General features: G+C 52.7%; 1 protein-coding gene across 1 annotated transcript; it reads left to right on the forward strand.

Moving 5' to 3' along the window:
* Window positions 1-2,825: 2,825 nt before the first annotated feature.
* BRI3BP (BRI3 binding protein) lies at window positions 2,826-17,309 on the forward strand (the record flags this gene model as incomplete). The annotated part of the gene is made up of 3 exons (XM_080717980.1): window positions 2,826-3,029; window positions 14,841-14,943; window positions 16,888-17,309. 3 exons carry the CDS (start codon window positions 2,826-2,828, stop codon window positions 17,307-17,309), a joined length of 729 nt encoding a protein of 242 aa, XP_080574106.1.
* Between the last annotated feature and the right edge of the window lie 10,055 nt (window positions 17,310-27,364).

Below are 27,364 nucleotides of genomic sequence, written 5' to 3' on the forward strand. Positions count from 1 at the left end.
AACTTAAAACTCATTACCGCATCACACCGCCTGGGATACATTCGGCAGTGCTGTGTCTTCTGAATCCTGTAATTATCTTGCAAATAGAATAGTTATATTGTGGCACCATTTTTTTTCCTGCTAAAAGCATGATTAATTAATGGCAAACATTTAAATTTATCACACCCCAAAAGGCTAAGTTATATCACAAAAAGATGAATTGGAAGGTACTCTAGAATGTTAGAAAGAGCTGGGTGTTGGTGGCCTGCACTTGCAATCCCAGTACTCAAGAGGCTGAGACAGAAAGATCGCAGGTTTAAGGCCAGCCTCAGAAAGTAGAGAGCCTCTCATCAACCTAGAGAAATCATGTTTAAAATAAAATAGGGCTGGGGGTGTAGCTTGGAGGTAGAAGCCCCTGGGTTCAATCCCTAGTAACACACACCTCCAACTTGTATACTCCTATCTCAGCCTCCTGGGGTTACAGGTGTGCAATACCATGCCCCAAAGGATAATGATGTTCTTGAACCTTGGGGCTAGCCGATTTTATTTTTTATTTTTTTGCAGTACTGGGGATGGAAACCAGGGGCATTCTACCTCCAAGCTACACCCTTCTGCCCTATTTTTTATTCTTTATTTTGAAACAGGGTCTCGCTGAGTTGTAAAGGACCTCACCCAGGAGCTGAGGATTGCTGGGAACCGCGAACCTCCTGCCTCAGCCTCCCGAGTCCTGAGAGTATAGGCCTGCACTGCCAAGCCTGAGAACAAAGTTTGGCTTGTTGCACAGATCGAGCTGTGTCAGGAGGAATGGTTAGAAGAGGGTTAGAATGGTTAGCGTGTGACAAAGTCCATCAGGAAGGAGGGCTCCTGGCATTGGACAATGAGTTCTTTCAAGATAAGGGCTCAGCCGGGCGTGGGGGCGCAAGCTTGTCATCCCAGCATTCGGGAGGCTGAGACCTGGGATTCGCGGTTCGCGGACAGCCTCAGCTACTTAGTGAGGCCCTCTGCAACTCAGTGAGACCCTGTTTCAAAATAAGGAATAAAAAATAGGGCTGGGGGTGTAGCCCAGAGGTAGAATGCCCCTGGGTTCCATTCCCAGTACCACAAAAAACAAAACTGTCTCAGAGGGAGCCCCTTAATGTCTTTACTGTCCCCCAAGTTCTATGGGCTGGAGTATCAGCAAACCAAAGCGGCATAATTGGGGATGGCATTTCCTGGACTTCAGATGAACCAAGGTCCTTACATTGTTTTTGGTGATCATGGCTTTTGTCTTTAAAACTAACTTCTGCATCCCCTACTTTTCTGCCCTTTATGTACTGAAGACGGTGAACCCTGTATAGAATGCCCCAGGTCTAGGTCCTTCTAAGATTTCCTTCTTTTTTTCCTATTTTCTCCAAACTTGGTTAGACCTAGGAACCAGATAGGCTCAGGTTCAGCGTGTCTTGGAACCGTCGGTAGGTGGCGCTGGTGTGCAGGGTCCAAGGCTGGCGCTACGGGTCTATTGCCCCAGCCTCTGAATTCAAACCTCCCTCCAACCTGCGCTTTTCTTTCTTCTCTCTTCTTCCTTCCATCTCTTTTTCTTCTTCTTTTTTTTTGTGTGTGTGTGATATTGGGGATTGAATCCAGCAGTTAAAAGTGAAAATTTTTTTCCTAAAAAAGACGAGGTAGGTAGCCGGGCATGGTGGCGCATGCTTGTAATCCCAGTATTTGGGAAGCTGAGACAGACTGGCAGGATTGAGGTCAGCCTCAGCAATTTACTGCGCCCTTTGCCATTAGTGAGACCCTGTTTCAAAATAAAAAACAAAGGGACTGGGTGTGTAGCTGGGAGGTAAGAATGCCCTTGGATTTAACACCTAATATTACACACACACACACACACACACACACACCCCACAAGTGAGACCCTGTCTTTTATTTTTTAATTATTTATTATTACTATTATTATTATTTTGGTGGTACTGGGGATAGAACCCAGAGGCTTTCTTCCTCCGGGCTACACTCCCAGACCTAGTTTATATTTTATTTGGAAACAGGGTTTCACTAAGTAGCTGAGGCTGGCTTCGAACCTGCGTGATCCTCCTGTCTCAGCCTCCTAAACGCTGGGATTACAAACGTGCGCCACCACGCCCGGCTGAGACCCTGTTTAAAAATAAAGAATAAAGGGGCTGGGTGTGTAGCTCGGAGGTAAGAATGCCATTGGATTCGACACCCAATATTACACACACACACACACACACACACACACACACACACACCACGAGTGAGACCCTGTTTAAAAATAAAAAAGAGGCTGGGTGTGTAGCTCGGAGGAAAGAATGCCCTTGGATTCAATCTCCAATATTACACACACACACACACACACACACACACACACACACACACACACACACACACACACACAGGAGGTGGGGCGGGGCGGGAGGCAGGCGACATGGGCGTGTCTATGGGCGGGGCCTGTGCAAAGGCAGGCATTCTGGGCGTGTTTGTGGGCGTGGCCTGCGCGGTGACTGACGGCCTGGGCGTGCCTGTAGGCGTGGCCTGCGCGGAGGCTGACGGCCTGGGCGTGTCTGTGGGCGTGGCCGGCGCGGAGGCTGACGGCCTGGGCGTATCTATGGGCGTGGCCGGCGCGGAGACTGACGGCCTGGGCGTATCTATGGGCGTGGCCGGCGCGGAGGCTGACGGCCTGGGCGTGTCCATGGGCGTGCCTTGCGCGCGCCGGTGGGCGGGGCCTGCGCGGGGCGGGGCCTGCGCCTGCGCGGCCCGGGGCGGCGGCAGAGGCGGGCTGCGGCGCGCCGACGCGGTCGGGGCGGGCCTCCGCGCGCTCCGCCACCCGCACTCGCCGGCCGAGCATGGGCGCGCGCGGCGCGGGCGGGCCCCGGGCCCGGGCCGGGCTCCTGCTGCTGCTCCTGCTGCTCGGGCTGCTGGCCCCGGGCGCGCGGGGGGCGCGGGGCCGCGGCGGGACGGAGAAGAACAGCTACCGGCGCACGGTGGGCTCCTTCTCGCAGAGCGTCGGCAGCCTGTTCGGCGAGGACAACGTGCGCGCCGCTCAGAAGGTGGGCGGCGGGCCGGGTCACCTTGGCGCCCGCTGCGCCGCGTCCCCTTGGACCTTGCCCGGGGCGCGCCCGGCCCCGCCGCGCGCCCATTCATTGCGTTTCCATGGGCGCCCCCGCCCCGGCCGCCCGGGCACCTGCTGGCGCGGGGGACGGCGCCGGGAACGCGCTGTGCAGCCGTCTGGGCCCCGGGCTCCCGGGGGAGGCCCCGGGCTGGCGGCTGGGGCCCCTTTCTGGGCCGGAGCCCCGCGACTAGGTCGCGAGAAGGGGGGAGTGAGCGGGCCGGTGGCATGGCGGGGCCGCGCGTCTCTGGCTCCTCCTCTGCTTTTCCTTTTCGCGTGACAGCCAGCTCCGGGGTTGCGCGGTGGGGAGGGAGAAGTTTGTCCTCCCTCGAGTTGGGGCTCTGCCCGGCACCGGCGCGATGGCTTTAAGAGCGTGGAGCCCCCCACCCCGACACCCAGTTCCAGGGGCGCTTTACCACCGAGCTGCGCCAAGTTGCCCAGGCCGGCCTCAGACTGGCCTTTCCCCTGCCGTTGCCTCCGGAGTCCCTGGAATTCCTGGTGTGCACCCCTGTGCCTTCACCCTTGGGAGCCTGCATGTATATAAGGATATAGTGTGAAAACGGCCTTCATTGTGAGGTCGTAATTAGGAGGATTTGGCAGCCTCCTGGCCCAGAATTACAGCTTCCAGTTATTGACATTTTTCTCGCCACATCACAAATTGATGTTACTTAGCGTTGATGGAAAAACTAATAGGTCAACCAAATATAATTTACTCCTGATGAAGGGAGAAAATAACTATATTTTTTTTTGAGGGGTACTGGCAATTAAACCCAAAGGTAATCTACCTCCAAGCGACAAAACTAGCCCTATTTTATTATTTTATTTTGAAACAGGGTCTCACTAAGTTGTTGAGAGCCTCACTGCTTGCCGAGGCTGTCCTTGAACCTCTGATCTTCCTGTCTCAGCCTCCCAAGTACTGGGATTACAGGCGTGCACCACCATGCCAGAGCATTTGAAACCCCAAATCAGCTGGGCTTGGTGATTTTTTTTGGTGGGGGCGTTTACTGGGAATTGAGCCTAGGGGTATCCTACCTCTGAGGTAAACCCTCCGCCCTTTTTTTTTTTTGGTACTGGGGATGGAACCCAGGGACATTCTACCTCCGAGCTACACCCCCTGCCCTATTTTGTATTCTTTATTTTGAAACAGGGTCTCACTGAGTTGCAAACGGCCTCACTAAGTAGCTGAGGCTGTCTTCCAACCGCGATCCTCCTGTCTCAAGCCTCCCTAATGCTGGGATTATGAGCGTGCGCCACAATGCCCGGCTGTTTTTTACTTACAAACAATGGCTTGCTAAGTTGCTGCCACTGGCCTCGAACCTCTGATCCTGCATGCATCAGTACGCCCAGCCTAGACTAACTCTTGGTTTTGTTTTTGTTTTGTTTTTTTGTGGTACTGGGGATGGAATCCAAGGGCATTCAATCTCCAGGCTATACTCCCAGACCTATTTTATATTTTTATTTGGAAACAGTCTCACTAAGTTGCTGAGAGCTTCACTAAGTAGCTGAGGCTGGTTTTGAACCCGTGCGATCCTCATTTCGCAGTCTCTCAAGTACTGGGATTACAAGCGTGCGGGTCATCACGCCCGGCCTAAACTCTTAAATCATTATTTTGAACTCAGGGTCTTGTACATGCTAGGCACAGGCTCTAGGACTGAGCCACATCCTAGCCCTCAAATCTATGCGTAGCTTCTGATTTCATTTTACAGATGAGGGAAGCCGGGCGTGGTGGTGCATGCTTATAATCCCAGTACTCGAGAGGCGGAGACAGGAGGATCGCAGTTTCACACCCAGCCTCAGCTACTTATCGAGGCCCTGCACAGTTGTTTAAAAATAACAAAAAATAGGGCTGGGGGTGTAGCTCAGAGGTAGAATGCCCCTGGGTTCAATCCCCAGCACCAAAGAAAAGAAAAGAAAATCAAAGGTTCACGGCCTGTGTGGGGACCGCAGGGGCAGAGCGGGGACGGGCTGAGCGAGGGACCCAGGTGAGTTGGTGCCAGAAAGACATTGCGATAGTGTAAGAGAGAAGAAGAGGCCAGAGTCTACGTGCCCTGCCCGTGGGCATGGCGGCCGGGGAGTGGTGGGTTTGGGAAGTTGAGTGGGCAGGGCAGGCTGCAGCTTTGGGGCCCGGCTCACCCGTGGCTGAATTTACATTCTGCCTGGATCTTGGGAGCACTGGGGGGAGATATACCTGGGCTTCTGTGGATGCCCGCCACGCCGGGCACTTGTGCTCTGCCCCTTAACCGTAGTTGGGTGGAACCCACTTTCAAAGTTCTTCAGAGTGTTAAAAATTGGTTTCTGCCGGGCGTGGTAACACACGCTTGTAGTAATCCCAGCATTCGGGAGGCTGAGACAGGAGGATGGTGGTCCGCGGACAGCCTCAGCTACTTAGTGAGGCCCTCTGCAACTCACTGAGACCCGGTTTCAAAATAAAGAATAAAAAAAAATAGGTCTGGGGATGTAGGTCGGAGGTAGAATGTCCCGGGTTCAATCCCCAATACTGCAAAAAAGAAAAAAAAGAAAGGAAAGAAAGAAATGGGATTGTTGAGTGAGACAGCTTATGCGTTTTTTAAGCTTTGAAGTAGAGTTAATCAGGAGTTTGCACATACAGGGCGTCTATACCACAGAGTCATCACCCAGACAACACGCCATACCCATCTAGAAATGGGTTGTTCCAGCTCCCAGAAGTCCTTTCCAGCTCCCCAAGGTCACCGGCCCTCCAAGGTCACCACTCCTGCTCTCAGTGACACAAATTCATTTTATGTCTCCCAAATGCTGGGATTGCAAGCGTGCGCCACCATGCCCGGCTTTGGTTCAAATTAATTTTATGTTTCGGTACTTTAGGCATGACTCCAGCTCTACTTACATTTTTATTTGTTTTTTATTATTTTATTTATGTATTTTTTCTGTTACTGGAGATTGAACCCAGAGGCATTCTACCTCCAAGCTACACCCTCAGCCCTGTTTTTTTTTTTTTCTTTTTTCTTCTTTTCTTTTCTTTTTTCCAGTACTGGGGATGGAACCCAAAGGCATTCTACCTCTGATCTACACCGTAGCCTCGGTTTTTATTCTTTATTTTGTAATAGGGTTTCACTGAATTGCAAAAGGCCTCGCTAGGTAGCTGAGGCTGCCCGTGAACCTCGATTCTCCTGTCTCAGCCTAAGTGTTAGGATGACAGGTGTGTGCCACATGTCCGGGTTTCATTTTTTAATATTGAGACTTGTGACTTTGTCTTTTTTTTTTTGGTGGTACTGGGGTTCCTGGAAGCCCTTCTACCTCTGGGCTACACTCCCAGACCTATTTTTTGTATATTTTTATTTGGAAACAGGGTCTCTTAAGCCAGTGCGGCTGGCTTGGAACCTGCGCGATCCTCCTGTCTCCGCCTCCCCAGCACGGGGATTACAAGCGTGCGCCACCACGCCCGGCTCCCAGCCCAATTTTCTATTTTATTTGGAAACAGGGTCTCACTAAGTTGCCGAGAGCCTCACTCAGTAGCTGAGGCTGGCTTTGAACCTGCACGATCCTCCTGTCTCCGCCTCCCGAGTGCAGGGATTACAAGCGTGCGCCACCACACAGCGTGACTTTGTCTTTGAAGGAGAGAGGGCGCCCTGGAGCATCTGGGTGTCACTGTGGTGAGAGGCCGGCTCCCCATGGATTCAGCAGTCGTGGGGACTTTCTTTTCCGGAAAGGCTTTTTGCTTTCTTTGCCTTCTGTTGAGCCGTCACTCTCTTTTTGTTTGTTTGTTTTTGAAAAGGCTTGCAGGTTTCGCTTTTCACAAGAAAGTATTCTGGGCAAAATAACTTTGACATTTTCTAGTTCTTTTTCTTCCACCCACGTTTTAATCCCTTTATTGAGGTTTCTGTGACAACTCGAGGGACCGTGAATTTTAAAGTAGACGTGTTGGCCAGGCGCTGTGGCGCACGCTTATAATGCCGGTCCTTGGGAGGCTGAGACTGGAGGATCTCAGGTTCCGTAGCAAGTAGTAAGACTCTCGGCAACCTAGGGAGACCCTGTTTCAGACTAAAAATAGGATGTAGTTCAAAGGTAGAATGCCCCTGGGCTCCATTCCCAGGGCCACCCCTCCCCCATGCGCAGTGAATAAATTGGCGAATTGTGGTAGAGCCATCACCAAGACCAAGCAGTGTTTCTCTGGCTTTTGTATGTGTGCAAAGTTTCAATATACTGAAAACCTGAAAGAACAGGATAAGGAACAGTTGCAAAGTCACCTAGACTCACCAGCTGTTTATATCTTCCCAAAACACTTTTTTTTCCTGTAAACACACAACACTTAGATTTTTTTTTTTTTTTTTTTTTTTTTTTTTTGGTGCCAGGATGGAACTCAGTGGCATTCGACCTCCGAAGTACACCTCCAGCCCTATTTTATTCTTTTTTTTATTTTTTATTTTTTATTTTTTTTTTTTTTTGCGGGTCTGGGGATGGAACCCAGGGGCATTCAACCTCTGAGCTACACGCCCTGCCCTATTTTTCTTTATTTTGAAACCAGGTCTCACTGAGTTGCAGAGGGCCTCACTAAGTAGCTGAGGCTGTCCGCGAACTGCAATCCTCTGGTCTCGGCCTCCCAAATGCTGGGATGACAAGCTTGCGCCACCATGCCCGGCAATTTTATTCTTTAATTTTGAAACAGCATCTCACTAGGTAGCTGAGGCTGTCCTTGAACCGCGATCCTCCTGTCTCAGCCTCCTAACTACTAGGATTATCCAGCTGCCGCTGTGGCCAGCTTTTATTTCTGTTTTGAAACAGGATCCCACTAGGTTGATGAGAATCTCACTACTTGCTCAGACTGTCCCCAAACCTGCCACCTCCTGCCTTGGCCTCACAGGTACTGGGATTACAGTGTGCGCCACCACGCCTGGCTCCCGGTGTAATAATATTTTGTAGCTGGGTGTGCTGCTGCATTCCTGTAATCCCATTACGTGATTGAACCCAGGTGCATCCTACCTCCAAGCTACACCCCAGCACTATTTTAATTTTTTATTATATATTTATATTGCGGTACCAAGAATAAAACCCAGGGGCATTCTACCGCTGAACAACACCCCCAGCCCAATTTTGGGGATGGAACTCGGGCATTCGACCTCTGAGCTACACCCCCTGCCCTATTTTTTATTCTTTATTTATTTTATTTTATTTTTGGTGGTACTGGGGTTCCTGGAAGCCCTTCTACCTCCGGGCTAAACTCCCAGATCTATTTTATATTTTTGAAACAGGGTCTCTTATGCCAGCGCGGCTGGCTTCGAACCTGCGCGATCCTCCTGTCTCCACCTCCCAAGCGCGGGGATTACAAGCGTGCGCCACCACGCCCGGCTTATTCTTTATTTTGAAACCTGGTCTCACTGAGTTGCAGAGGGCCTCACTGAGTAGCTGAGGCTGTCTATGAATCTGCAATCCTCCAGTCTCAACCTCCCGAATGCTGGGATTACAAGCGTGTGCCACCACGCCCGGCTTGTTATTTATTTATTTATTTATTTATTTATTTATTTATTTATTTATTTATTTGGTGGTACTGGGGTTCCTGGAAACCGTTCTCCGGGCTACACTCCCAGACCTATTTTATATTTTTATTTGGAAACAGGGTCTCTTAAGCCAGCGAGGCTGGCTCCGAACCAGTGCATCCTCCCGTCTCCGCCTCCCAAGCGCGGGGATTACAAGTGTGCGCCACCACGCCCGGCTTGTTATTTATTTTTGAAGCAGGGTCTCACTAAGTTGCTGAGGGTCTAGCCAAGTTGTTGAGGCTGTCCTTGAACCTGCGATCCTCCTGTCTCAGCCCTCCAATGACTAGGATTACAGGCGTGCGCCAAAACAATCAGCTTTTTTATTTTTACTTAGAAACAGGGTCTCGTTAGGTTGGTGAGAGTCTCACTACTCGCTGAGGCTGTCCTCCAATGCGATCCTCCTGTCTCAGCCTCCCAAGGACAGGGCTGACAAGCGCGTGCCACCAGGCCTGGCTGCCCTTTATCCTTTGAATTCTCAGGCTGTATCATCTGATGGTTTCCTGGGCATCAGCGTTCGCAGCAGGCCTTCTGCGAGGAGTCCTATGTCCTTGGGAGGCCAGGGCACTTGGTGTCTGCCTGTGTTACTGCCGGCCGTCGGGGGTGTCACGCTCAAGCCCTTGGTTGACGCCGGGCAGACCCTGTGCGTCCTGCCCCTCCGGCTTCCTCGCGGCCGGCATGGCTGGCCTCACATCTCTAGCTGACCTGACCTTGGCTTCGCTCTGTTCTTCTCAGATGCCTGGGAAACCTGGGAATCGCAGAATCCTAACCCCGCCTGGCCTGCTTCGCCAGACACAGCGGCCCTTCAGGCCTGACTTTGCCCATGTGCCAGTTTGCTTGAGCCGAGGTGGAGAGAGAGAGGACGGGGGATCCTCCATCACCCAGCCCTCAGCGTCGTGTGCCGGCCCCGCCGGAGGGGGCGATGAAACCCTGCTTGTGTGGTCTTGCTACCCTTCGTGGCAATGGCGGGGCCTTGCTTTTCTTTCTTTCTTTTTTTCTTGCGAAACTGGGGATAGAACCCAGAGGCATTCTACCTCCACGTGACACCCCCAGGCCTACTTTTTATTCTTTATTTTATTTATTTATTCGGTACTGGGGTTAGAACCCAGGGACCTTCTACCACCGGGCTATACTCCCAGACCTATTTTATATTTTATTTGGAAACAGGGTCTCACTAAGTTACTGAGAGCCTCATTTAGCTGCTGAGGCTGGCTTCGAACCTGCGACCCTCCTGTCACCGCCTCTCAAGTATTGGGATTACAAACGTGGGCCACCATGCCTGGCTCTTTTTTTTTTTTTTTTTTTTTTTTGCGGGTCTGGGGATGGAACCCAGGGGCATTTGACCTCCGAGCTACACCCCCTGCCCTATTTTTTATTCTTTATTTTGAAACCGGGTCTCACTGAGTTGCAGAGGGCCTCACTAAGTAGCTGAGGCTGTCCGCGAACCGCGATCCTCCAGGTCTCAGCCTCCCGAATGCTGGGATTACAAGCGTGCGCCACCACGCCCGGCTCTGGCTCTTTATTTTGAAACAGGGTCTCACTGAGTTGCAAAGGTCTTCACTAAGTAGCTAAGGCTGTCCTCGAACTGTGATCCTCCTGTCTCAGCCTCCCAAATGCTGGAATTACTAGGATGTGCCACACCTGGCTCCTGTTTAACTTTCTATTTATTTTTAAACCTTTTTGGTACTAGGGAGCGAACCCATGGCCATTCTACCTCCAAGTTACACCTCCAGCCCAATTTTATTTTTATTTTGAAAAAGGGTCTCCCTAGGCTGGTGAGAGTCTCACTAGCTGAGGCTGGCCTTGAACCTGCGATCCTCCTGTCTCAGTCTTCCAAGTACCAGGATGACAAACGTGCGCCACCACACCCGGCTTTAACTTTTTTTATGTGTGGTATTGGGCACGGAACCTAGAGGCATTTTACCTCTGAGCTGCACCTCCGGCCCTATTTTGTTTCTATTTTGAAGTCGGGTCTTGCTAAGTTGCAGAGGGCCTCGCTAAGTAACCTGCCATCCTCCTGTCTCAGCCGCCCAGTGCTGGGATTACATGCGTGAGCTGTCGTGTCCAGTTTCCGGCTGTCACTTGCTCTTCTGAAAGCTGGCCGGCAGGTGCGAAGCTGGAGATTAGACAGAAGCCTCTTGCATCCATCACCCGCCTGCCAGGAGTTGGTTTTCTGCCAATCTGATGACATTGATCCCCTTGGTACAAGATTGCGTTTTGTTTTATTTTTTTGCATAACTGGGGATGGAACCCAGGGACATTCTACCTCCGAGCTACACCTCCAGCCCTATTTTTTTATTCTTTAATTAATTAATTAATTAGTGTGTGTGGTACTGGGGGTGGAGCCCAGAGGCTTTTTATTTATTTTATTTGGAAACAGGGTCTCACTGAATTTCAGAGGGCCTCTATAAGTAGCTGAGACTGCCCTCAAACTGCGATCCTCGTGTCTTAGCCTCCCAAATGCTGGGATTACAAGCGTGCGCTACCACGCCCGGCCTTTATTCTTTACTTTCAAGAAGGGCCTCACTGAGTTGCCAAGGGCCTCGCTAAGTAGCTGAGGCTGGCCACAATTCTGCGATCCTCCTTTCTCAGCCTCCCACGTACTGAGATGACACGTGCTCGTCACCACGCCAGCCTAAGTGTGTGTTGTTTTTGTTTCTTTTGTTGTTGCTGCTGCTTGGGGTTTTTGTTTTGTTTTTTTGTAGCGCCAGGTGTGGAACCCAGGGCCTCACCTGCTAGGCGAGCGCCTGCCACTGAGCTACAACCTTACTCTTTAAATTCTGAGCCAAGGAGCCGGGCGTGGTGGCGTGTACTTGTAATCCCAGCATTTGGGAGGCCGAGGCAGGAGGATCGTGGTTCACGGACAACCTTGACTACTGCTTCCTTAATGAAGCCCTTTGCAAGTCAGTGAGACCTTGTTTCAAAATAAGGGATATAAGATAGGGCTGGGGGTTTAGCTCAGAGCTAGAATGCCCCGGAATTCCATCCCCAGTGCGCAAAAAAAAAAAAAAAAAAAAAAAAAAAATGTACCTTGTCAGGGTGCTGGAGGCTGGGAGTCTGAGCCCAGGGGCCTCAAGGTTGGTCTCCACAGAGGCCGGATTCTCCCTGTGCTGAGTGACCGTCCCTCTGTGTCTCTGTCCTCGTCTCTTCTTACAAGAGCGCCAGTCCTGTGAGACTAGGGCCTCCCCAAAGCCTCCTTCCCCGCTGTCAGCTCTGTAAGGACCCGTCCTCAAGCAGGCGTATTCCAAGGACCGAGGGGCTGGGTGTCCACGTGTGCATTTGGCAGCCAGGCGCGGTGGCACAGGCCTGTCATCCCAGTACTTGGGAGGCTGAGAAGAGAGGATCGCAGGTTTGAGGCCTGCCCCAGCAACTTAGACTTTGTTTACAAACAAATTAAAAAGGGGGGGGTTAGCTCAGAAGTAGAATGCCTCTGGGTTTAATTCCCCAGTCAGTCAGTCAGTCTGTCTGTCTGTCTGTCTGTCTCTCTCTCTCTCTCTCTCTCTCTCTCTCTCACACACACACACACACACACACACACGTGGCTTGGGACCATGGTGGAGCCCCTTAGATTCCCCATAGAGCACCTGAGTCTTAGGTGGATGCCCGTGGCCCGCCAGAGAGCAAGGGCCGCGAGCAGCGCCCAGGGGACAGGGCTTCCAACCAAGTGGCCGCATGTTCACACGCAGGGCTCCCGACTACTCTGCCGCTGCCGTTTGGGGAGCCTGGGGTGCCCGTGCGGGAGGAGGGCATCTGGCCTGATTCCCAGCCGGGCGCCGCGAGGATGCCGGTTTTGTGGGTGTGGCAGGTTTCGGGGAGCGGTTGGACTGTCACGGGCTCTCCGCGTGTCGGGTCCGACAGGAGCCACCTCTGCCGCCCAGGGCGGCGGGCGCCGGGCGAGCTTCTGACCGCGAGTCCTCGCTCAGCTTGGCTTCTGCAGGGGGAACTGAGGCCAGGGCTTCAGCAGCACGAATGGTCTTGTCCTTTGTCCCTCAAACAGCTGCTGCTCCGCCGGTGTCCTTCCAGGCCCGCCTCCTTTTCTCCCGAAGCCTCCTGTTTTCCCAGCGTTTGAACAAATGAGAAACACGACCGTGTAGGGGCAGAGGCGACAGGCCACGCGTGCTTTAGCACAGGAGGAGCAGGCCGAGGGCCTCGCAGCCGCTGAGCCTGTCCGGGGACCTTTGCTCTCCTGTCCCGGCCTCCGGGTGCTGGGAATGAAAATGTGCTTCACCACACCTGGCTTAGTCTTTATTTTGAAACAGTCTGACTAAGTTGCTGAGAGCCTTGCTCAGTTGCTGAGGCTGTCCTCGAACCTGCCGTCTCAGCCTCCCAAGGCCTAAGATTAAGATGCCTGCACCAAGCCCAGCTTGATGCAGCCTTTACCCAGGACCACGGACTTATTTCTTTTTTTTTATTTATTTCTGGGACGGCATTCCACTGTATGAAATGACTTCTGTCTCTTTCACTGTCAATGTATGTTTGAGGCCCCCCACCTGTGTAACTGGGGATGGAACCCAGGGGCGTTCTACCTCGGAGCTACGCCCCCAGCCCTATTTTTTATTCTTTATTTTGAAACAGTCTCACTGAGTTGCAGAGGGCCTCACTAAGGAGCTGAGGCTGGCCGGCAACCGCGATCCTCCTGTCTCAGCCTCCCGAGTGCTGGGATGGCCAGCGTGCGCCCCCACGCCCGGCTGTGTGTTCTTTACTTTTTAAACAGGGTCTCGCTGGGTTGAGGAGAGTCTCACTACTTGCAGAGACTGCCCTCAAACCTGTGATCCTCCCGTCCCAGCCTCCTCAGTGCTGTGATTCCCCACCACGCCGGCCTTATGCTTGGCTTTGTGTGTTGTGTTAGTTGGGCTCCCCAGAGGAGAGGAATATGGTTGGCAGGGACGGGATGGGGCGTGTCCTAGGCCGGCTCACACCGTCGGAGGCTAGGCAGCCCCGTGGCCGCTGTCTGGCAGCCGGAGAGCCTAGAGCTCCAGGAGCTGCTCCATGCAAAGGCTGGAGCCTTAGAATAATGGGGGGGCAGTGGGGGGGCCCTCCTGAGGCTGGAGGCCTGGCCCCGGCCAGGGTGTGGCTGGTACAAGGCCACTTTATGTGGGTGGGCGGGGGCTGAGGGTTGAACCCAGAGGCATTCTGCCTCCGAGCCACGTTGTCCCCAGCCCTATTTTATTTTTGTTTGGAAACAGGGTCTCCCGAGGTTGATGAGAATCTCACTACTTGCTGCGGCTGGCCTTGAACCTGCTATCCTCCTGTCTCAGCCTCCTAAATCCTAGGATTGGAAGCGTGGGCCACCGTGGCCGGCTCACAAGGCCAAGATCGAGGGCAGCGCTCCTGCGTCTTTGTCCTGGAGAGCGAGTTGGCCGGCATAGCAAGAGCAGAGCAGCGCGGGACTTGTGATCCCAGCATTCAGGAGCATTCAGTAGTCCACCTACCTGGGGGGCCGAGGCAGGAGGCTCTCTTTGAGCCCAGGAGTTTGAAATCAGCCTGGGCAACATGGTGAGACCTTCGTGTCTCCTGAAAAAAAAAAAAAATACTGCTGGAGCCAGCTTGCGTCAGCTGTCCCTGACACAAGAACCAAGCAGCACCTGGACAGGGTTCCCTTGTATCACTGACTGTAATAACAGGTTGGAAAAAACCCAGGTGTCCATCAGAAGGGGATCCGTTAGCCGGGCGTGGTGGTGCACACTTGTCATCCCAGCATTCAGGAGGATCCTGGTTCACGGGCAGCCTCGGCTACTTAGTGAGGCCCTCTGCAACTCAGTGAGACCCTGTTTCCAAATAAAGAATAAAAGTAGGGTTGAGGTGTTGCCCGGAGGTAGAAGGCCCCTGGGTTCCATCCCCAGTACTGGGGAAAAAAAAACCCATAAAAATCGGCGGTATAGCTTGGGAGTAGAATGCCCCTTGGTTTGATCAAGAGTACCACCTGAAACAAGAGAAGCTGGCCAGGAAAACAGTGACCCCGAACAGGACCAAGCTAGAACAGTTGGAGAAATGGCAAGCACCGTGCAGCTGCTCTGTGGGAAGAAAGAGGCTGTGTCGCCAGGTTCCGCACAGTAGTTAAGCGACTGTCAGATCACTGAACCCCGGTTCCGCTCCCGGGTATCTCGACCACCCTGGTGGCCTCCCTCGGTGGCTGACTGTCCCGCTGCGATGTCACCTCCCACACTCACGGCTCACGGGTCGGCTAGACTAGGAAGACGGTTGCACCCTGGTGGATTTCACAGCGACCCTTTCTGTTTCTGCAGTTCTTGGCCCGGCTGACGGAGAGGTTCGTGTTGGGAGTGGACATGTTGGTGGAGACATTATGGAAGGTTTGGGTGGAGCTCCTGGACGTGCTTGGACTTGACGGTAGGTGGGGGACATTCGGGAAAGGCCCCCCTTTATTCCGTGGTTGTCAGAGTATGGCTGAGAAGGTGGAGGGCGTGGGCACTGAAGTTACCAGTGAACATTCACACTTTTTGTTTTTTGTTTTTATTTTTATTGCTGGATGTAGTGGCGCACGCTTGGAATCTCTGTACTGATCGCAGGTTCCCCACCAGCCTCAGCTACTTAGCGTGGCCCTCTGCAACTTAGGTCATTTTTTTTTTTTTTTTTTTTTTTGTGGTACTAGGGGTGGAGCCCAGAGGCTTTCTACCTCCGGGCTATACTCCCAGACCTTTTTTTATATTTTATTTGGAAACAGGGTCTCGCTAAGTTGCTTGAAAGCCTCACTAAGTAGCTGAGGCTGGCTTCGAACCCGTGCGATCCTCCTGTCTCAGCCTCCCAAGCGCAGGGATGACAAGCGTGCGCCACCACGCCTGGCATCTTAGGTCATTTCAAAATAAAATAGAGCTGGAAGTCCTAGCATTCGGGAGGCTGAGACAGGAGGAACCAGTTCGTGGCCAGCCTCAGCTGCTTAGTGAGGCTCTCAGCAACTTAATGAGACCCTGTTTCCAAATAAAGTATAAAATAGGGATGGAAGTATAGTCTGGAGGTAGAAAAGCCCCTGAGTTCCACCCCCAGTACCGCAAAAATAAATAAATAAGTAAATAATAAAAAGAACTTGTTTGTTTCCAAACAAAAAACTTAGACGGGCTGGGAGTGTGGCTTGGAAGTAGAATGCCATAGGTTCAACCCCTAGTACCAAAAGAGAGAGGGAGAGAAGGGAAGGGAAGGAGCGGAGACTGGAGGACGCCGTCAACCCAGTAGGACCCTCCTCCCTGGGGAAAGCCTGGTGGCAGCCACCGGCTTGGAGTGAGCTGTGCACATGCCCTGGGGACCCTAGCGCCCCGGGGAGCTGGCTGAGTCAACACATGGCCCAGGCACGGCAATTGCGTGCAATCCTGTGTGTGCACCGCCCGCCCTGCCTGGGGTGGCCCTGCTGGAAACACCCTTGCCCGTCCAGCGCGCCCCGGGGAAACCGGCTGACTGCAAGAAGTTGCGTGCAGCGCTGGGATGCGAACGTGGCAGCCCGGGGTGAGAGGCTTCGTGGCGGAGGTGCAGGCCCCAAGTGCGGACGCCCGTGACCGCAGCCGCGCGGGCCAGGGGTAAAAGAGCTCGTTCTCCTGTGCGGGGTTTTCCCTTTTAATTTGACGCAGAAAGGTCAGCGCATCCAAAGACCTTTGAATTGTCTTGAACTTAGTTTTGTGTGGTGCTGGGGGTCGAACCCAGCACCATTCTACCTCTGAGCTACACCCCCAGCTTAATTTTATTGTATTTTATTTTATTTATTTATTTTTTTTTGCTGTTCTGGGGTGGAACCCAGGACATTCTGCCTTCGAGCTCCATCCCCAGCCTAATTTTATTTTTTTACTTTATTTTATTGTTTTGCGGTACTGGGGATGGAATCCAGGGGAATTCTACCTCCAAGCTACAACCCCAGCCCTATTTTTTATTCTTTATTTGGAAATAGGGTCTCACTAAGTTGCAAAGGGCCTCACTAAGTAGCTGCAGCTGGCCATGAACCGTGACCCTCCTTTTTCAGCCTCCCAAATGCTAGGATGGCAAGCGTGCGCCACCACGCCTGGCCCTTGTGCTTAGAAGTTTTGTTTGTGGTGCTGAGGATGGAACCCAGGGCCATTACTCCCTCTGAGCTACACCCCATCCCGATTTTATTTTTTATTTAGAAACAGGGTCTCACTAAGTTGCGGAGGGCCTCACTAAGTAGCTGAGGCTGGCCGCGAACCGTGATCCTCCTGTCTCAGCCTCCCCAGTCCTGAGATGACAGGCGCGGGCCCCGCCGCCCGGCACACCGGCCTTTTGCCCAGCATGTCCCGGGAGGTCACCCGGCCATCCCTGTGTTCTGCCCCACAGTGTCCAACCTGTCCCAGTACTTCAGCCCGGCCTCGGTGGCCAACAGCCCGGCCCGCGCGCTCCTGCTGGTTGGCGTGGTCCTCCTGGCCTACTGGTTCTTGTCGCTGACCCTGGGCTTCACCTTCGGCGCCCTGCACCTGCTCTTCGGCCGCTACTTCTGGATCGTGCGGGTGCTGCTGTCCTCCACGGCCTGCGTGTACGTGCTGCACAAGCACGCGGGCGAGGCGGAGAACGCCGTGCTGCCGCTCTGCCTCGTGGTGGCCGTCTACTTCATGACCGGCCCCATGGGCTGCTACTGGCGCCCCGGCTCGGGCGGGCCCAGCGTGGAGGAGAAGCTGGAACACCTGGAGAGCCAGGTCAGACTGCTCAACATCCGCCTCAACAGGGTGCTGGAGAGCCTGGACCGCGCCAAGGACAAGTGAGGGCGGCCGCCGCGCTCCCCCGACAGCAAGGAAGGGAAATAAAGCCCGCAGCCCCAGGCAGTCGTGACGCGCGTCCTTGGGCGCGGGCGCGGGGAGGGCATCTCCCCACGCCGAGGGGCCGCTGCGGGGGGCCGGGCAATCGTTTCTGTAGAACTCCACACCAAGTGTCGTTCGTAGAGAAAATATTTTTTAAAACAAAGGCTTATACACCCTGTTAGCTGTACAGCGAGAGAAATTTATCTGTGCATAGAACCTAATAGTTGATTTTTTTTCAAGCATTGAAATACACCTTTTGTAAGGTTTTTAAATAAAGGCAGATCAAGTCGAGTTTATTAGAACTTTACACTGAAGGGAAGAATATGCTAATATGGCTTTTTTTTTTCCCCAGGGGAAAAAAGTTTAAACGCCAGCGTTTGTCTTTTGGGTTTTTTCTTTTCTTTAGTGGGTGGGTGAGGGCTGCGTGCCTGATCGTCATGTTCCAGGACCGTGGCCTTTGTGTGGTTTCTGGTTGACGTTGACTTAGCGGATGGCTCGTCACTGCTAAGTGCGGGCCGTGGCTCTGGAGGATGCACGCCAACCTCTTGATCCTAGGGACCCCCTCGCAGCCCCATCTGTCGATTTCTAAATGAAGAAATTCTCACTTGTAGAAGCCCCCAGGTCTTTCCACCCTCTGCACTTGGATGGTTTGTAACCTCAACTTTTCCACAAAGAACGTGCTGAGGAATATCATTCAGGGCTGAGGAATATCTTTGATTTTTTTTGTTTTCTTTTGTACGTGGCACTGGGGGTGGAACCCAGGGGCTTTTCTACCTCCGGGCTACACTCCCAGACCTATTTTATATACTTTATTTAGAAACAGGGCTTCACTAAGTTGCTGAGAGCCTCACTCGGTAGCTGAGGCTGGCTTCGAACCTGCGCGATCCTCCTGTCTCAGCCTCCCAAGCGCGGGGTTGACAAGCGTGCCCACCACGCCCGGCTGAGGGATATCTTTGGGACTGCATGTCTAGAGATAGCTGGGTAAGCTGGGAAGATAGTTCAGGAACTTAGCCGATGCCCTCCTTTTGCGGCTGACCAGCCGGCGGATGCAGGAGCGTTGTCCCTGGTCTCCTGGAAGGTTTCTTTGTGGTTGGCTCAGGACCTTAGAAAGAAACAGTCACGGCTCGTAACACCTTCCCGTCCGCTGCTGCTTGGAAAACATTCTCAGGAAAAATCAGCCTCGGGGGAGATCTGGACGGCTTTTAGGTGCTCTTCTCCTTGAAAAGCATGAAGCCCACTCTTCACCCCTGAGTGGGCTCCGTGGTGCCGGCTGTGGGTGCCGGGCAAGACGCGGGTACGGCAGGAGGGAACGCCCTGGCCGGGCCCGCTCGCTCCCTTGGCCAGGATGAGGCTGCAGAGGTCGCGCTGTCCTCCCGGGCGGCAGGTCCACCACCGCCCGGAGCCCGCCCGGCCCTGCGTGCGGAGTGGTGCCTGCCAGACCCCGCGCGGGCAGGGTATCCGTTCCCAGAAAGCCCAGCTGTCTGTCAGCTCGTTGGAGCGAGCCTCGGAGGTTCGATTTCTGGTTGCAGGTGTTAGGGAAAGCAGATGTGCGCGCTTCAGAGGATGCCTCGGGAGCCCTTGTTGAAGGCGCATGTGGGACCCAAGCTCTGGCCTGTGGCTTGCTTTCCGGACCCCGTCCCCGGCGGTCTCCCCACGGGCGTTTGGAACCATCCCAGCTTTGCCACTTAGTTTAGCGTGTGGTAGAAATGGCGGGAGGTCTGTTGATGCCTGGTGTCAAGATGTTGCCCTGCAGAGATGGCCCGGGGAAATCGGCGTTCTGCGGACAAAGCCCCGCAGGGCTGAAGGCCAGTTCCACGCTGTCCTGGGCTGGGTGCGGCGTCCTGAATCAGACGAGCGCCTGCTGGAGAGCTGTACGAACGCGCCAGCTCAAGGCAGACGTGAGGTCTCGGCTGCTGAGCCCAGACCACAGGCCTCAGCTGAAATGGCTGCGGAAAGGTACCTGCCATTTTTTTTCTAGTTTGTCCAAGGGTAGGCACTGAAGCCAGTTTTATAGTTTAATATTCTCAAGTGAAAGATGCCTTTGTTTTTGATGAAGGAAAAAAAAAAGATAATTAGTAAGGAGTTTCACAGCCAGGCGTGGTGATACACGCCTGCATTCCCAATACTTGGGAGGCTGAGACAGGAGGATCGCAGGTTTGAGGACAGCCTCAGCAAGGAGTGAGACAACCTTGTGAGACCCTGTTTCCAAATTTAAAAATAGGGCTGGGGGGATAGTCGGAGGTTTTGGGTTCAATCTCCAGTACTATAAAAAAAAGGGGGTATCACTTTGGGGTAGAACTTATCTGACATTTCAGATGCTAAGATTGACTTCATTTCTTTTTTTCTTTTCTTTTTTTTTTTTGGTTCTTTTATTTTTCTTTCCTTCCTCTTTTTTCTTTTGCTGGGAACTGAACCCAGGGCCTTGCACATGCTAAGGAAGCACTCGACCACTAAGCTACATTCCCAGCCCTGAGGTTTGGAAAACTTTGAATAGTTTTTGATGTATTAATTTTACTTTGTGGTGGCATATTCCCCCTTGAGTGCTGGGGATTGAACCCAGGGTACTCTACCGCTGAACTACCTCCCCAGCCCTTTTTATTTTGAGGTAGGATATTGCTAAGTTGCCCGGGCTGGCCTCGAACTTGTGATCCTCCTGCCTCGGCCTCATAGGCAGCTGGGATTGCAGGCATTGCCCCACACCTGGGCTGTTTAGGTACATTCTAACCCTAAGCACTTAGGGACCCTTTCCTTTCTTCGTGTCGTGGAAGCTTGAATGGGATATTTGGCCTCCCTTACCATCTCTTCCTTCTCTCTTTTGTATGTGGAAAAATGTATTTTTGTACCATACCTCATGCCTTGAAGAGAAAACATTTACATCTTCAGGGCCGTAGACTATCCTAGCGCAGGACTGGATAGTCCAAAACCATTCTGATGACGGCTACTGTGCGTCTGTTATACTTGAGGACCAGTTTTTAAGAACATACGTAGCTCAGTGTTAATTCCCCAGCTCTTCACGGTATCACAGTAAAGCTTGACTTTACCGAGATTGGAAAATGGTCCTGCAGAAGCAAAGGCCCGGCTGCCTCTCGCGTGCTGGGTTCGTGTCCCCGGATTCTTTCTTCCCTGCCGCGCCGGCAGAGAGGGTTTGGTGACATGCCAGCCTTTTGTAAACACTCTTGACGCCACCAGTCAGCGCCGCCGCCTTCGGTTTTCTCTGTCTCTGCCCCTCACCCATCATTTCCCGCTACAAAGCGAAGCCGCCAAGATGGGCAGACCGGCCTTGTGAGTGCCTCCCGCCGGGTCTGCTCCTCCAGGGGACTGAGCCAGACACGGACAGTTAGGTGCATTGGAAGCCTTCGACCCGGGTGCCCAGAAACAAGAGGCACAGCAGGCCACGGGGGTCCCGGATGGGGGGCTGGGACGGCCTCGGTCACTGGTGGTGGGAGGCGATCGGTGGGTGCTGAGGACATGTGTGCGGGGTCCGTGGTTGGAGGATCTGGGGTCCTGTGACGGCTCTGATGGCGTGTCAGCCTGCGGAGGGTGAAGGGTCACATGTCCTGGTCGATCTAGAACCCAGAGCCCCGTGACAGGCCTCGTCACCGGGGGATCCTGTCTTGCTTCCTGTCTGTAATCTTCGCTGCTTTAAAAGATACCTTTGATAAATGCCCCTCCCTGGTGGGTTTCTTATCCCTCCACTTCATCAGAAAGCTGGCTTTCACCTTTGTCTCTCATGGGAAGAAATTCCGGAGGTGCCAGCCCAGCCTTTACTTTATTTTATGTGCTGGGAATTTAACTAAGCATGGTCTCTAGTACTGAGCCACATCCCTAGCCCACACCCTTGGTGGGTTTTTTTGGTACTGGGAAGGAGCCCAGGAACATTCCACCTCCGAGCAACACTCCCAGCCCTATATTTTATTCTTTATTTTGAAACAGGGTCTCACTGAGTTGCAAAGGGCCTCACTAGTAGCCGAGGCTGGCCGTGCACCGCGATCCTGATGTCACTCTGATCCCCTTCCATCGCTGTTCACCGCGCCCTGAGGTCCGCCGATCTCAAGGCGTCACGGTAGGGTCAGGTCAACATCTGAGTGTGTGTGAAGCCTCTGAGCCCCGGGAACTGAGTTGATCTCCCGTGTCGGTGGTCGGCGCCGCCGTGGAGCCCCGCACAGCGCCCCGTCCCTCACCGGAAAGCACGTGTGAGGCCCGGGCGCCAGCTGCGGTGCGTTCCCGCGCAGCTCAGAGCGTGTGCCTGCTTCTAGGCCTTCTGTAGCGCTTAACGGGGCACCGTGTGGGATCCTGAACATGGTGGGGGGTGTCCGTGCTCGTCAATTCCACGAGTCCTGGGGAAACCGATTCTACAGCTGTATAGGCAAAAATGTATTTTCCTTTTTTGCAGAGCAATAGATACATTCCTCCTATTTATTAAATCGCTGGGTTTGGTGTTAGGTAGAGATTTTGTAGATTGATTTCAGGACAGAATTAAAATATTGTGAAAATTACAGCTTAATAAATGTTTATTGTAGTTTTGTTCTATGGACTTCTTTGTGTGTGTGTGTGTGTGTGTGTGTGTGTGTGTGTGTGTGTGTAAGACTGGGGACTGAACCAAGGGACATTCTACCTCTGACTACACCCCCACCTTTTTCATTTATATTATTATTAGTAGTAATAGTAGTAGTGGTACTGGGGATAACACCTGGGGGCATTCTACCTCCACGCTACACTCCCAGCCTTATCTTTTTTTTTTTTGGTGGTGGTACTGGGGTTCCTAGAAACCCTTCTACCTCCAGGCTACACTCCCAGACACCTATTTTTTATATGTTTATTTGGAAACAGGGTCTTTTAAGCTAGTGAGGCTGGCTTCGAACCTGCACGAACCTCCTGTCTCCGCCTCCCAAGTGCGGGGATTACAAACGTGCGCCACCACGCCCGTCTTACTTTGTTCTTTTGAAACAGGGTCTCACTGCTTTGATGTGAGTCCTACTACCTACTGAGGCTGTCCTCAAACCCAGGATCCTCCTGTCTCAGCCTCCCAAGTACCAGGATGACAGGCGTGCGCCGCACCCTGCTCCTTGTACGGACTCCGGAACTAATTTCATCACCTAAGCCACGGGCTGGTGAGTTTCCCCGATTTAGACATCTCATTGTGATTTTGATTTTATTTCGCAGTCTGAGAAGAGTCAGAAAACCTTGAATTTTAAGTGTTCAGTTGGAGGCAGGATTGCCAGTTAGAGCAGAACAGTTAGATTTGAATTTCAGATCAGCTACCAATACTCTGTTAGCATAAGGGCCATACGTCTACTGGGGATGGAACCCAAGGGCATTCTACTTTTGAGCTACACCCCCAGCCCTATTTTTAAATTTATTTATTTATTTATTTATTTTTTTTACTTTGAAACATGGTCTCACTGAGTTGCAAAGAGCCTCACTAAGCAGCTGAGGCTGTCCGCAAACCGCAATCCTCTGGTCTCGGCCTCCCGAATGCTGGGATTACAAGTGTGCGCCACCACGCCCGGTTTTTTATTCTTTATTTTGAAACAGAGTCTCACTGAGTTGGAAAGGGCCTCACTAAGTAGCTGAGGCTGTCCGCAAACCGCAATCCTCCGATCTCAGCCTCCCAAATGCTGGGATTACAAGCGTGCGCCACCACACTATGCTTGTGCGCCTTAAATATGCGTGGGACGTACTCACACTAAAAAAGTGTTGGTGGCCGGGCGTGGTGGCGCATGCCTCTAATCCTAGTACTCAGGAGGCTGAGACAGGAGGATCACAGGTTCCAGGACAGCCTCTGCAAGTAGTGAGACTCATCAACCTAGCCAGACCTTGTTTCCAAAAAAAGAACAGGGCGTGGTGGCCCAAGCTTGCTTGTGAGGGTGGGCTTCCATGGTGGGATTAGATAAGGAGAAGACCGAGAGCCCCTTCTCTATCCAGCTGTGAGCACACAGTAAGGGGCTGTCTGCAAACCAGGAGGAACGCCCTCTCCACCCATAGAATATGCCGGCACCTGCATCGTAGGCTCCCAAGATCCAGAACATGGAGAAATAAATGTTTACGTCACCCCGTCTGTTGTGTTTGATTATAGCAGCCCGAGCTGAAAGACAGTTAACAGCGAGGAACGGGGCGTGGTGGCGCACGCTTGTCATCCCAGCGCTTGGGAGGCTGAGACTGGAGGATCTCGGGTTCCCGGCCTCAGCTACTTACCGAGGCTCTCCGCAACTTAGACCCTGTTTCCAAGTAAAATAGTGCTGGGGGTGTAGCTCAGAGGTGCAGTGCCCCCGGGTTCAAGCCCCAATACCACAAAGAAAAATAAACCAAGGGAGCCGGTCGTGGTGGCGCACACTTGTGATCCCAGCATTCGGGAGGCGGAGACAGGAGGACACGGACAGCCTCAGCTACTACTTAGTGAGGCCTCTGGAACTCAGTGAGACCCGGTTTCAAAATAAAAGGTAAAAAGTAGGGCCAGGGCTGTAGCTCAGAGGTAGAAAGCCCCTGGGTTCCATCCTCAGCACCGTAAACAAAACAAAAACAAAAACAAGGGAATCAGACTTACCCCAACATCAGTCAATTCCTGATTAACCTCAGCTTCTGTCCTGCAAAACCATTTTGTGTAGAGGAGGCTGAGTGTCCGGTTTTCTAGCTGGGATTAGAGAAATAGAGGCGGGGAAGGGGGGAAGACCCCGCAGAGTCCCGAGTCTTCAGGAACACTGGGTGACGTCAAAGGAAAGCCCACGACTCTGCGTCCCCGACTCTGCGTCCCCGTAAGTGACAGTAATTCTCCTAAACCAGGGGCCTCTGCGTGTCTGAATCTACCTGCCCTGCTGTGAAATTACATAATCACTCTGCTAAGAAGAAGGATTATCTCCAGCCAGTACCAGAGAGAGAAGCGGGCTCAGAGAGGCAGAGGAACCCGGTCCAAGGTCAGGTAGAACGAAAACACACCCTCAGCCTCAGTCCTTGGTCCTATTTTTTTTTTAAGCTCTGATGATCACACCTAGGGATATTCTACCCTTAAGCCACACCCGCTCCCTATTTATTTATTAATTTATTTTGTGGTGCTGAGGATTGAATCCAGAGGCACTCTGCCTGCCAGCTATACCTTCAGCCCCATTTTATTTTGATTTGGAAACTGGGTCTTGCTAGGTGGATGAAGGTCTCACTACTTGCTGAGACTGTCCTCCGCCCTGCGATCCTGCCGTCTCAGCCCCCCAAGTCCTGGGATGACCGGCTTGTGCCACCTCGCCTGGCTTGAAGGCTCCCTTTGAACTTGCATAAGTGGAAGTTGATTTGCATCAGCACCTGGTGAAATGGCTCTGAACCGTGAACCTCAGGTAACCGCCATCTTGTCTATGCTGCAGAGTGGCCACTAGGAGGCGCGATAAATAGTATTTGTAGTTTCAGAGTTTACAAAAAAAATTTTTTTTTTGTTTGAACAATGGAGATGGAGCATTCTACCTCCAAGTTACACTCCCAGCCCTATTTTTATTCTTTATTTTGAAACAGGGTCTCACTAAGTGTCAGAGTGCCCTCACTAAGTAGCTCAGGCTGGTCGCAAACCCGTGATCCCCCTGTCTCGGCCTCCCAAGTACTGGGATGACAAGTGTGTGTGACTACGCCCGATTATTAATAATTCTTTTTATTTTTATTTTTTGCAGGTCTGGTTATGGAACCCAGGGGCATTCGACCTCTATTTTTTATTCTTTATTTTGAAACAGGGTCTCGCTAAGTTGCAGAGAGCCTCACTAAGTAGCTGAGGCTGTCCACAAACCGATCCTCCGGTCTTTAGCCTCCAGAATGCTGGAATTACAAGCCTGCACCACCACGCCCAGCTTTATTAATAATTCTTAAAAGCATATTTGATCGGGCGTGGAGGCACATGCCTGTAATCCCCAAAGCCTGGTGACGTGGCTCACTCCTGTAATCTACTTGGGAGGCTGAGACGGGAGGATCACAGGTTCCAGGGCAGTCTCAGCAAGTAGTGAGAATCTCATCAACCTAGCGGGACCCTGTTTCAAAAATAAAAATAAATTAAAAAAAATAGGGCTGGGAGCCGGGTGCATGCTTATTATCACACTACTTGGGAGGGCTGAGACCGGAGGATCGCAGTTCGCAGACAGCCTCAGCTACTTAGTGAGGCCCTCAGCTACTTAGTGAGACCCTGTTTCAAAATAAAGTATGAAAAATAGGGCAGGGGGTGTAGCTCGGAGGTAGACGGCCCCCGGGTTCAATCCTAGTAACATAGAAAGAAGAAATGCCCTCCAGGCGCAGGCGTCAGACGCAGGGCAGCTGCTGGCACCTGCGCCCACGGCGAGTGTCCCCGGAGCGGCGGGACCGACCTGCCGGGCGGGTCGGGTTGTCAAGGTGACAGCTCGGGCCCTTCCCGGGCGCAGGTGCCCGCCCCAGGGCTCAGCTCCGGTCGGGCCCGCCCTCTCCAGGATCTCTCCCCGGATTGGCTGAGAGGCACGGCCCCTGTGCCGCAGCGCCGCGCGATTGGCTGGCGCTGAGGCCGGCCCCCCGAGGCGCTGCGGCCTGGGCTGATGTGAGGCCAGCCCCCGCCAGCCAATCAGCGCGCCGGCTGCGTGTGGCGCGTGCGTGTGCCCAGGATCCCTCCGCCGCCGCCGGCCCGCTGCCCGCGAGTCGGGCATCCCGGGCGACGGCGGTGGCGAGGGCCGGGGGAAGCTTACCGAGGCCGGTGGAGGCGGCCCGGCCGGCCCGGCAGCGTCGCTCCGAAGCGGCTGTCCCCCCCCCCGCGAAGGCTTCTCTCTGGGGCATCCTAAGAATGAAATCACTAGCAAACGCGCCAGGCTGGCGGCCGCCCCTGCACCCCAGGACTTGGAAGGCTGCGACTGGGGGGTCTCGGTGTTGAGGCCGGCTGCAGCCAATCAGTGAGCTTCTCAACGGCGGAAACGAAACAAAACAAGAAGGCTGGGGGTGTAGATCAGAGGCAGGGTGCCCCCGGGTCCAATACCCAGTTAGCAAAACAACCAGACAGATCATTAAAGAAAAAAGAAAGGGATGCTAATAAAAGGAAGATAGAGGCTGAAACTGTTAAAAAAAAAAAAATGTAGCTGAGCAGGCTGTAATCTCAGTGCCTGGGAGGCTCAGAGGAGGATTGCAGGTTCAAGGCCAGCCTCAGAATCTCAGCCAGCGCCCCGGAAAATTAGAGAGACCCTGTTCAAAAATAAATAAATAAGTAAGTAAATATATAAATAAATAGAAACGGTTGTGGTGGTCCACACTTAAAATCCCAGTCCCTGGGGGAGGCTGAGACTGGAGGATCGCAGGTTCATGGCCAGCCTCAGCTACTTAGTGAGGCCCTCTGAAACTCAGTGAGACCCTGTTTCAAAATAAGGAAGAAAAAAATAGGACTGGGCATGTAGCTCAGGATAGCATGCCCCTGGGTTCCATCCCCAGTACCACAAAATAAATAAATAAATACACAGATACATAAATAAAGCCAGGCGTGGTGGCCCCTTGTCATCCCAGCATTCAGGAGGCAGAGACAGGAGGATCCCGGTTTGCGGACAGCCTCAGCTACTTAGTGAGGCCCTTTGCAACTCAGCGAGACTCTGTTTCAAAAAAAATAAATAATAGCCAGGCATGGTGGCGCACGCTTGTCATCCCCGCGCTTGGGAAGCAGAGACAGGAGGATCGCGCAGTTTCGAAGCCAGCCCCGCACGGTGGCTTAGGAGACCCTGTTTCCAAATAAAAATGTAAAAATAGGTCTGGGAGTGTAGCCTGGAGGTAGAAGGGCTTCCAGGAACCCCAGTACCACCAATAAATAAATAAATAAATAAATAAAATAAATAAAAATAATAATAATAAATAATAAAAACAGGGCTGAGGGTGTCTCTTGGAGGTAGAATGCCCCTAGGTTCCATTCCCAGTGCTGCAAATAAAATAAAAACAAAGGAAGGGAATCTACGTGCATGCCCACGTGCAAATACGATTTTCCCCCCTTTTCGCCATCTCTGCCTCTTTGACTACCCTCCATGCCCGTTCCAGCTGAATGCAGCAGAAACTTTATA

This window comes from Muscardinus avellanarius (assembly GCF_963383645.1).
Source record: "Muscardinus avellanarius genome assembly, chromosome: 21".
NCBI lineage: Eukaryota > Metazoa > Chordata > Mammalia > Rodentia > Gliridae > Muscardinus > Muscardinus avellanarius.